The 12258-nt window shown below is 39.7% G+C and overlaps 1 protein-coding gene across 1 annotated transcript in view; it reads left to right on the top strand.

Annotated features, from left to right (window-relative positions):
• The window catches only part of ttll9 (tubulin tyrosine ligase-like family, member 9), an 87375-nt gene extending 76648 nt beyond the window's left edge, over positions 1 to 10727 (top strand). Inside the window, exons 11-13 of the mRNA XM_043710053.1 lie at positions 1006 to 1119; positions 5339 to 5454; positions 10326 to 10727. Coding sequence (XP_043565988.1) covers positions 1006 to 1119; positions 5339 to 5454; positions 10326 to 10393 — 298 coding nt within the window. The 3' untranslated portion in view covers positions 10394 to 10727. The remainder of the gene's footprint in view (positions 1 to 1005; positions 1120 to 5338; positions 5455 to 10325) is intronic.
• Positions 10728 to 12258: the final 1531 nt, after the last annotated feature.

The following is a 12258-nucleotide window of genomic DNA, read 5'->3' as shown; positions in this document are numbered from 1 at the left end:
TCTGCAGACGGACCTATCAAGTGTTAGTTTCTCCCACCCAACATTACATCAAGGTTACAGCTGCTTGATCAGGGAATCATTGCGATTATTAAAAAATATTACCGCTGTGGCATGTTGCGTGCCGTCCTGGGTGAAGACAATGCTGACAAAGGACTGCTGGAAATCCTTAAGGCAATCACAGTCAAGGACGCACTATTCATGATTGCTGAATCTTGGGACCTTGACAAACCATCAACAATTGCAGGCTGTTGGTACAACAGCTTGCGTATTGGGAGCCGTGCCAGTGAAGCGAACACCCGTCCAGAACAAAACATAACCACCGAAATCTGCAGACACCTGGGTTTAGGAGACTTTGCAGAGACAGAGATTGATGATTGGGTGAACAGAGACACTCACCGATGATCAAATAGTCAACGTAGTCATAGAGAAAGAGCAGGACTGGATGAATGGTGTGGATAGTAAGGAAATTCTGACACTGGCACCACCTCCAGTCCCCGTTAACAAAACTATTGACGGTTTGTGACTTTTCGTGGAGTGGTATGAAGTACAAGATGATGTTGATGCTGTTAAACTGATGCATCTTCGTCACATGTTACTGTTTGGAAAAAAAAAGTCAGCACTTCCTCAATCAACAGCGGCTAGAGAATTTCTTTGGAAATAATAAACAACCTCCACCTCAATGAATTCTTTTTATTGTACAGATACACAAAAAGGTGATCCGAGTTGTAAAGTGTCATGAACTTTTAAGCGATATGCAGTGTTTGTATAGATTTTAGCGATCAAATGAAATAAACACTCTGTTAGCATGCTTTTTAACACAATTATGGGCAGTACAGCTTCCTTTGTTTAGCATCAAATCAATTTACCGAATAATCAATTATCCGAATGAAAACCTGCCCACCAAGGACTTCGGATAATCGAGGTTCCACTGTATATACCTATAACACACACACACACACTTCACATCTCACCCTTAAAATAGTTTGAGTGTCTTTGTTTCTTTAGGTGGCTTTTGGAAGTGAATGCTTCTCCTTCACTAATAGCCAGTAGCCAGGAAGATTACGAGCTGAAGTGTCGTTTACTGGAGGACACAGTGCACATTGTAGACATGGAAGGAAGGTGAGTGAAGGAAATTTTGCATTTATATTGTATCTCAAGCCCTTGGTAATCAGCAGTCCATTTGAAGTTGTTTTGTAGGTAATGAAAGCAGCCAATTTGCACACAACAATGTTTCACGAGTAGCCATGAGGTTAACGTACAGTCAACTGATTTTTGAAAGTTAGTTGAAGGAGGAATGTGGTCCAGGACACCAGGAAAATCCCTACAAGACTTCAAGAAATGTGCTATAGCTCTTTTATGTTCTGCTGAGTTGCATGACAGAGTTTTTCAACAAATGCACACATACTCAGTATTGTCCAGCTGAATCACAGGATAGAGGAGTTAGTGAACTTGTGATGGAATACATCATTGATGATCCTTTATTGGCACGCTGTAAAGACTACTTTTATTTTCAATTGTGGACTAAAGAAAAAGAAAGGATATTGCTTTAAACCAAGGAAACGGTGGGGGAATATGTTGCAACTTTAAAGATGAATTACTGGAACTCATTGTGAGTTGTACTAGCCTCACTAGAGTAGCGCACTGTAAATCAAGATCCATTATTCCTGCAGTCATCACAAAGCTTCAGAATATATATAATTCCTCAATTTTACCAGTCTGTTGGACCTGAGTTGACACAAAGCACAGAACATGTTTCTGTACTTAACAATAATTACAATTTATTACAATGTTTTAAAAAAATCTGCCAGTAAACAATTATGAATTGTAGGCATATAACCTCTATTAGTTAAAACTGTAACCCCTTGTAAACATTTCCTTATCCACACAGAAAGACAGACACCGACAGGGGAAAAAAGGGTGTTAAGGACAAAAGGAGAGATTGGAAAAGTGCAGTGATCCCTGTTCACAGGATTTGTGAACTGATGCTGAACTGATTCTGATGCTGCTTTTCCGTCTTCCTTCTCCAGGTGCTTTCATTGGTTTTGCAGGAGGCACAGATTGACTGATTAACATTAATAAAAGGTCTCTGAATTATTAATTAAAACTCGTAGCTTCCTGCAACTACTGAAGGAAGAATAAACTGATTTTCTTCAGGCTTACAGTAGCTTTTACTGCAGAGAACAGGGAGCTCCTGAACTTGTGGAGATCTGATAGTTTGTTCCTATCTTGTTCCCAGTCTATTGCTGTTCAGCTACCTGAGAGCAAATTACTTTATTGTTGGCAGGCCGAGATCCTTTGTCATCGATAAATGGTCACTAGTCCAGAGAAAACTAGCTACTTATCGCCAGCTGAATTTCACTTGTAAACATCTTTGATTCCAGCTCATCTGCATCTTTTCCTATTACTGCTGCTTATCAGCAGCTGTGTAAAAACTATCTACAATGAGTGTTAAGTTACTTGCTTTCAAAGAACATGCAGTAATCCTCCAGCAATCTTATAACATAGGGGTTTCTCTACTTATGAACACAGTCTCAGATGGGTGTAATTTTAACGATCTGACATAGTTACAAATGACTCCTTTGTACTGTGCATTGCGTTGTAACTTGCTTACAAATCAACTTATGAACGGACTTCAGAATGGAATCTGTTCATAACCCGAGGACTGACTGTAGTTTTCTCCCCCATTTCAGGCTCTAATCAAAACATATGTAGTTTTTACAGTTGTAGCTACAATGATAGTATCCTGTAGCAGGATCATCCACACCATCAAGTTTAAATTTTGATTGCGGTGCTCTGGAAGTAGTATTTCTTCCCAGAATAAGGAAATGTAGGCAAATACTGTGCAATTAAATGTGCAAATGTAATATAATGAAAGCAAGGCGCTGCAAATGATGGAGATTTGAAATGAAAACAAAGTTAGCACGTTTTGAGAAGATTTTGAGAAGTTGAACCCAAGGAAACCCAAACATATAAATAGAAAGCAGGAAACACCAGCAGTGCTTCGTCTGGAGGCTCACTGAAGATGTTACCGAGTACGGTGACGAAACGTCTAAAAATGAACCATCCAGCTCAGCGAGCAAACCTACATCCATGAAAACAAAGTGCTGTAGAAACTCAGCAGATCTGTGGAGAGTAGTTCCAAAGAAGAGTCATGACACTCGAAACAGTAACTCTCTCTGCAGCTGCTGTCAGACCTACTAATTTCCCCAGAAAACTCTGTTTTTATTTAGAATATTGTAGGACAGTAATCACAGTAGCAACATGACCAGATCACTCATACTGTGCTCTGGAAATGGCAGTGTTGCCCAGTGAAGGGGAGACTAAGGATATGCAAACAGCTTTTGTACAATCCAAAAGTACAAAATGATTGGTGAGCCTCCTGCTACAAATTATCCTTTAGAATTCTAAAGTAGATCTGTCAAATTCCAGTCAGGAAAGTATCAACATTTCCCAGACTGTTTAAAAATGTAAAACATCAAATTAAAAACCTGTTTGATGGAGTCTGTTGTAGACAATGGAAAAGGTAATGTGATAACAGATGCATTGTCCAGAATATTAAAAAAGGGTAGAATAAGTGAAGAATCAAGGGAATTGTACAGATTGTATAAGAAATATATAAGGAATGAATGAGATTGAATGGATATAAGTCATGCTTTGTTGTCTCTGTCATATATCTTTTGATAAAATGCATTTTTGAAATGGCATTTCATCTCTTTTGTGGGTGGAACATGTAAGGACCACTTTTATTTTGAACTGTGGACTAAAAAATATAGCTTTAAACCAAGGAAGCTGTTTAAGAAGATGTTACGGTTTTAAATTTGGGTTCAGGAGAACTTAACTTAGCAACAACCTCTTGGTGATTCCTGGACAAGCAGCTCCAGCTTTATGTTTGGGTAGTACAGGAGAAGCATCTAACCTCCAAAGAAAAGGCATCTAAATCTCTTTCTCTTCCTGCTGTGTGGAGAAGTGACAGAAAATCTTCTCTCACTTATCGTTTCCCCTGTGAGCATTTTCTCTCGGCAAATTTCTTCGTTGAAAGGCCCTGAAAAGGAAAATCCTCAACCAGTCAATGCAGGACTGAGAATGGGGTACCTACAACCTCACCTTTATAGCACAGAATGAGAAGGAATCACAAGAGGCCGAAAGGAAACAACTCATCAACATCTAAGATCTGGTGCCAGAAGTGTACATTTCTAACCACCACAACTCCCTGCCACCCCCACTCCCCCAGCACAGTTTTTGTATATTTTCTCTTAGTATGTCTATTTGTATGTGTATTGAAATCTTAAAAAGGTGTAGAGCTTAAGTTATAGAATTATAGATTAGCAATTCAATTTGTCTATTTCTTTAAACCTGAATTAGATGGTTGGTAAAGATTGAGCAATTTGATAATTTAATTAGATTTTAACATTTGTCAACCTTGAGAATTCTGTGGTTTGACTTCCAATGCAATGCACCAGTGATTGTGATAATACTGTCACACCTCACTGGAAAAGCACCCTGGAAATGAAGCCCCTCTATTCCTAAAGTCATCACAAAAGCTAAAGATTTTATCAAAGTACACAAAAATTCCCATTTACCTGTCAGGTAGACCTAGGATAACAAAAAACTTGGACCAAGTTTCTGTACTTAACACAAACAACTATATATTACAAATAAACAGATCCTAGCTACAGATAAACAATTACAAACTGTTAACATATAACTCTACAAGTTAAAGTTCCAACCCACTTAAAACAGATAGATGCATCCTGTTGCTTTCCAGGATCTTGCCTTCTTCATCCACCTCTTTTTGTTTCTGTCACTGTGCAGGATCCACAGGCAATTAGTATGCTAACTGCAAAGTCTCTTAGTTATTGGTTAAAGCCAAAGGCAGAATAACTAGCTTTTCAAACGTTAGAGATTTTACTGGAGAGAAATACAAAGTATCTTCCCTTGCAGCTGTCCAACAGGTTCCTGCTGGTATCATTTACATCCACAAGCTGTTCAGTATTGTTACTGTTCAGTACTTAAGTGCCAATCAGATAGTCGACAGGTTGGTGATCTTTCAACTCTGTAACTGGTCACAACCCCACAAACCCATCACCAGCCTGTTGCCAGCTGAATCTCATCTTCTGATGCAGCTTGTCTGCAACCAGCCTCCCCTCAGAGCTTGGACAAAGTAGCTGTGTAAAGACTTGAGGAGAGTTTCAGTAACTTGCTTTTTAAAATTGCAGCAAATTCCTTACATGATTTTTAGTTTGTATTACAGTGCTTTTCCTATTTCAATCCACAGTCAAAAATAAAAAGGTACAGTTTTTACTATGCCGTACCCTTTACATGATGTTCTATTTTTCAGATTGTCTGGGAAGGAAAAACAGGTTGGAGGATTTGACCTGATGTGGAATGATGGTCCAGTTTATAGTGATGGAAACTTTGATGGAGGTGTCAACCTCATTTCTAACACTCACTTGGGTAATAAGAAAAATGGTATTCCTTTTTCCTCTTGTTGTTACTCTTTTTTTGTATCTGTATAAGGTACATAAATATCCTTCTGTCATTGAACCTGACTGTAATACCATGCACACTCACATGACGTGAGCCCAAATTTGAGTTGAGTCATATGCAGAGCAGAGTCTTAAACTGGTGCAGTTTTTATGTCACTCTGTGTCACAAGTGCAAGGTAAACAACAGAGAGCCACAGACGATGGTACAATTTCCAGTCACAGAAGGTCCCAGTTCACTAATGTAACCCCCTGTTTAAGAAGGGAGCAAGGTAAAAGATGGGAAATTATAGGCCGAGTAGCCTGACCTCAGTCTTTGGTAAGATTTTAGAGTCCATTGTAAAGTTTATGAAGTCTATTTACCAAAAGAAATCAAACAGTACTAACAACATTATGGGACAGGGAATTTATTGCTGTGCTAAATCCAACAGCATGAACTGCAATGTGAGATGGAGTTTATTGCTGCATTAAATAAAACAATATTAACAGTGTTGAGGTGCAAGGAGTTTAGTATTACGATACTAAATGGAGTATTAACAGCATTGAGAGACAGGGTGTCTCTTACTATAATAAAACAGTACTAACAGCATTGAGGGATGGAATTTATTACGGTTTTAAATGAAATAATATTAACAACATTTAGCATCAGGGGAATTATTATGTCATAAATAGATCAGTACTAACAGCATCAAGAGACAGGAACTTTATTGCTGCATTAAATAAAACAATATTAAGCATATTTATTACTGTAATAAAATAAAGCAGTATTAGCTACATTGAGGGGCTGGGAGATGATTACTGTATTAAATAAATCAGTATTAACAGCATTGAGAAGATTGGGGGTTTATTATAAAATTAAATAAAACAGTATTAACAGCATTAAGAGTTGGGGAGTATGTTATTGCGCTAAATAGAACAATACTAATGGTGTTCAGATTTGTGATCTATGCTGCCAAGAGAGATACATCATCACTTTTTCTGCTTGCCCAGAATTCTACCTTCAATCAAATAATCAAATCCAACCAATATCACAACTGTTCTGTTGTTCTTTATCTCCTCCCTTCCTACAAGACCCTGGGTCATAGCACATCCTGACCTGAGCCTTCTACACTGCCCCAGTGCATCACTTGAGGTTACGATACTATCCCAGCACATGGCAGTCTTCTTCGGTGCAGCCACCTTGTATTTCCACATCACCTCTTTCTCTCCGTTAAATGAAGTGTCTCTCTTGAGGAGTCCCAGCAATACTAATTTTTCCAAATTACCAAAACATGAATCTTGGTGCTTTTTCTAATAGAGGTCAACATCCCCTTCCCTTATATTGGGATTGCGTCTCTCACCCCCATTTCTCTGATACAACCTTTATGAAACCTTCTTTCCCTGACACATGGACACAAGGCCAGCCACTGCAGTCCTGAGTGCATTAAGCTGCTTGTAGTTATAGCAGACAAAACCCTGCAGAAAATATGGCTGGAACGTGAACATCTCTTAACATCCACAGCACACCAACTGTCGCATGCTTGCGGCTCTTCAAAGCATTATGCTTGTTGGGCTAAGTGTCTAATGTTTCACTAATACAGAGTCATGAAACAATTTTACAGTTCATGTAACAATTTGGAGTTTAAACTGTTTCAGATTATTAAATTATGTTGAATGAACTTGTTCTCACATGCCCTTCCACCTCTTCATTACACTGTCCACCTTACTCCAATCTTCTCATGTATAACAATCCTTGGGTCATTTTATATTCAAGACGGAAATGTGTTGCTGGAAAAGCGCAGCAGGTCAGGCAGCATCTCGGGAACAGGAGAATCGACGTTTCGGGCATTAGCCCTTCTTCAGCAACACATTTCCATCTCTGATCTCCAGCATCTGCAGACCTCACTTTCTCCTCTATATTCAAGACGGCCAATTAGGGTCATTTATTTGTAATTTTTAATCTTTCTTTGAAATCTAAAATGCAATGTGTGAAGAGTTCTAAGTTTATATAACCATAGTCCTACCTGCCATTCTACAAATATGTGTTATGAAGACATCTAACCTAACCTTCTAAACCAGTTCCAGCTGATAACCTCAAATTCCTTTTCCAACTGGGACATTGTCCAACTCTGCCTAAAATCCTGCTGTTTGCTTCTGGCTCAGCCTTCCACAATTTAATCATCTTCTCATTCTCTTCTCCTCTTTCATTTTCTGTCCTTTCTCCCAAAGGTTTTCTCACTGGGCACCTGACTTATGTCCACTCCTTGTGTTTTATCCATATTGTACAAGGGCTTTGGAACCCTGGAGCAACCTTGTGATGGTGTCACAGAACTGCACATCACTGAGTATAAGTAGCACAGTACGGGCAGAACAGACTACAATAGGCCATAATACATGAGACTAAAAGCAGAAAGACATTGGCGCACAAAAATGACAGATTAGTCCATAACTAATGTAAGGACCTAATAAGTCAGAGCACGGCATATCTATGATTGTGACAGATAGCAGTAATCAGTTTTAATGTATAAGCAACAGTTTTACTTTGAAGCCCACGCCTAAAGAGAAGAGTTGTCTTTGCCTTCTCCTCAAACAGTCTGACTTAAACCCAAACTCACACCAGGCCATATGATAAAAGAACCCAAACTCACATCAGGCCATATGATAAAAGAACCCAAACCCACATCAGGCCATATGATAAAAGAATCCAAACCCACATCATGCCATATGATAAAAGAACCCAAACCCACACCAGGCCATATGATAAAAGAACCCAAACTCACATCGGGCCACATGATAAAAGAATCCAAACTCACATCAGGCCATATGATAAAAGAACCCAAACCCACATCAGGCCATATGATAAAAGAATCCAAACCCACATCAGGCCATATGATAAAAGAATCCAAACTCACATCAGGCCATATGATAAAAGAACCCAAACTCACATCGGGCCATATGATAAAAGAAACCAAACTCACATCAGGCCATATGATAAAAGAACCCAAACTTACATCGGGCCACATGATAAAAGAATCCAAACTCACATCAGGCCATATGATAAAAGAACCCAAACTCATATCGGGCCATATGATAAAAGAACCCAAACTCACATCGGGCCATATGATAAAAGAATCCAAACTCACATCAGGCCATATGATAAAAGAATCCAAACCCACATCAGGCCATATGATAAAAGAACCCAAACCCACACCAGGCCATATGATAAAAGAACCCACACCCACATCAGGCCATATGATAAAAGAACCCAAACTCACATCAGGCCATATGATAAAAGAATCCAAACCCACATCAGGCCATATGATAAAAGAACCCAAACCCACATCAGGCCATATGATAAAAGAATCCAAACTCACATCAGGCCATATGATAAAAGAATCCAAACCCACATCAGGCCATATGATAAAAGAATCCAAACCCACATCAGGCCATATGATAAAAGAATCCAAACCCACATCAGGCCATATGATAAAAGAATCCAAACCCACATCAGGCCATATGATAAAAGAATCCAAACCCACATCAGGCCATATGATAAAAGAATCCAAACCCACATCAGGCCATATGATAAAAGAATCCAAACCCACATCAGGCCATATGATAAAAGAATCCAAACCCACATCAGGCCATATGATAAAAGAATCCAAACCCACATCAGGCCATATGATAAAAGAATCCAAACCCACATCAGGCCATATGATAAAAGAATCCAAACCCACATCAGGCCATATGATAAAAGAATCCAAACCCACATCAGGCCATATGATAAAAGAATCCAAACCCACATCAGGCCATATGATAAAAGAATCCAAACCCACATCAGGCCATATGATAAAAGAATCCAAACCCACATCAGGCCATATGATAAAAGAATCCAAACCCACATCAGGCCATATGATAAAAGAATCCAAACCCACATCAGGCCATATGATAAAAGAATCCAAACCCACATCAGGCCATATGATAAAAGAATCCAAACCCACATCAGGCCATATGATAAAAGAATCCAAACCCACATCAGGCCATATGATAAAAGAATCCAAACCCACATCAGGCCATATGATAAAAGAATCCAAACCCACATCAGGCCATATGATAAAAGAATCCAAACCCACATCAGGCCATATGATAAAAGAATCCAAACCCACATCAGGCCATATGATAAAAGAATCCAAACCCACATCAGGCCATATGATAAAAGAATCCAAACCCACATCAGGCCATATGATAAAAGAATCCAAACCCACATCAGGCCATATGATAAAAGAATCCAAACCCACATCGGGCCATATGATAAAAGAACCCAAACTCACATCAGGCCATATGATAAAAGAATCCAAACCCACATCGGGCCATATGATAAAAGAACCCAAACTCACATCGGGCCATATGATAAAAGAATCCAAACTCACATCAGGCCATATGATAAAAGAATCCAAACGCACATCAGGCCATATGATAAAAGAATCCAAACCCACATCAGGCCATATGATAAAAGAATCTACATAGGAATTTTGGCTGCGGATAATGTGACAATTTATGATGACGTGTTATCACTCGACATACAGGGATCAGTGGGTGGTGATATGGTTTGAGAATCTTCCTGACTGAGATTGCCCAGGGGTACTAAATAGACCATGGGCCAAAGAGTGTACCTACTGCCATTGTAACCCAGACAAACAGTCTGGCAATTCGAGCTGGGAGTCCTGCTGTGATGGCTCATTACAATGTGTTGACAATTGTGGAAGTTTGTCTTCTGTCAGCTGTTCCCGTGTAGACAGCTCCCATTTCTCCTCGTATCGATGGTTCCAGCTAATGTCTCATTTGGTCGTGTTTTATTTGCAGGCTGCATTAATGACAGGAAGAAGCAGTTGTGGCAACTCCTTAAACCACTGAGTACACAGAAGAAGTAGCAATGCTGAGTAGCTCTATAGAAACTGATGAAGCATGTAAACACTCTCATTGCCCCTGTACTGGAACTGGAATACTGGGCAGAGCAGACTCACTGCAATTGTTTGTGTGTCCCTACTTATTAACCCGTACTCTGCCTGGTGCCACACTGAAAGACAACATAGAACATGATTTGCTGTACCACTTTTCTACAGGATGCTGAGTTCAGGTCCTTGCTGCTGCTCACTGCAAAGTATTGATGGAGTGAAAACACGCAGTTTGACCTTTCCTGCGTTTCAGAATGAATAATCACTTCAGTGTGAACTTTGTAGAAAACAAAATAAAATTTTCTGAGGAGGATAACATCTAAGTTTCAGTGGTATGTTTCTGGAAAACAGTGGTATGTTTTTTGCCAGGAATGTGGTGCAGTCACTGTTTGTAGAGGCAGTGGAGTATCATGTCCAGGACTCTGTGTGTACACATTTACACAATACCTTGTCTGGTTAATAAGAAGTGTCAGCTAACAGTGCATGGCCTTTCCAACTTGTTCACTGACTATTTCAAATGGGTCTTCTGACTGGGTGCCCAACTCTGCTTGCTCGCTGCATTTTAAATAGGAATTGAGTGAACCAACACGAGTCTGGTCCTGATACAATATTCAGACAGATTGGTCAGACCCACACATTGTCCAAACAGCCAGCGCCACAAGCAGCACAACCACAACGGAGAGACGTGCCAAAGTTAAATGTTCAAGGACCCACTGCGCCTCCAAAGGGTACCACCTTAAGTTGGTCAGGTTGCATATTACCTTTTGTCCCCAGTTGCCACTTCACATCAGCCTTTTCTCATATATAATAATTTCAAGGAAAAGCAGTTAAATACACAATGCAGAGTCTCTCATCTCTATTCCCCCACCCACCTGATCCCAAAACTTGCATGACTGCAGACTCTAGAGTGATCCTGGTGGATTGTTAACCTAAGTTCGTCAAACATGTTCACTGTTCAGTTTCTGTAATTCTCATTAAAATAGGTAACTGATTTATTTCCAAGAAATCCCAGTCATAGTTATGACTGAAGTAGAGAATAATGACTTGAAGTAGAGAAATTTTTTAAGGGTTCCATCTGTCAGGACATGTTTTGAACATCTGATGGATTATTATAGTTATATAGTTAAAGTCTAGTAATGATGTGATTGCTGGGCATTTGCCCGAACATTTTTTGTTTGGCACTAGTCTGTAAAAATAATAAAAAGCCTCATTTCTACCTTTGATAAAAGAAAAATGCTCATTAACACACTGTCAATCAATACAGTGCTTGGTATGACTCACTGTCCTTCCATGTGACTCACTGTTACTAAGAACACTGCATGGTGTGACGCACGATACACTACAGTGCTGAGTGAGACACATAAGCCCTTCCTGAAGAAGGGCTTATGCCCGAAACGTCAATTCTCCTGTTCCCTGGATGCTGCCTGACCTGCTGCGCTTTTCCAGCAACACATTTCCAACACTGAGAGTCAAGCATGACTTATTGTTATCTCTTTTTTTTTTAAGCATCCCTTTGGGATGTAGGATGACTTGCTTCCATTCCCCATCCATGGGTTCAGTGATATCTGGTCAGTCTAATGCATGACCTGTAGACTCTGCCACACGTGGGGCAGGATTCAAGACTTCACTCCTGCACATTCTGGATTGAGTTGATGTATAGGTGTCTCAATATGTTGAGTCCTTTCAAATGAAACTTCTCTATTTTCATCAGTCTTAAGCTAAGATCTGTGAGCTGCAAAGAAGACTCTTATTTGATTTGAAATGTTTAACCCAGGGGTGGGGAACCTGCGGCCCTCTGGGCCATTGTGTGTGGCCTTTTGAATGAATCCAAATTTTGCAGA

The sequence above is a fragment of the Chiloscyllium plagiosum genome, chromosome 20, assembly GCF_004010195.1.
Source record: "Chiloscyllium plagiosum isolate BGI_BamShark_2017 chromosome 20, ASM401019v2, whole genome shotgun sequence".
Lineage (NCBI taxonomy): Eukaryota > Metazoa > Chordata > Chondrichthyes > Orectolobiformes > Hemiscylliidae > Chiloscyllium > Chiloscyllium plagiosum.
Note: the sequence above shows the minus strand (reverse complement) of the source record. Positions and strands in the feature narration are given on the sequence as shown.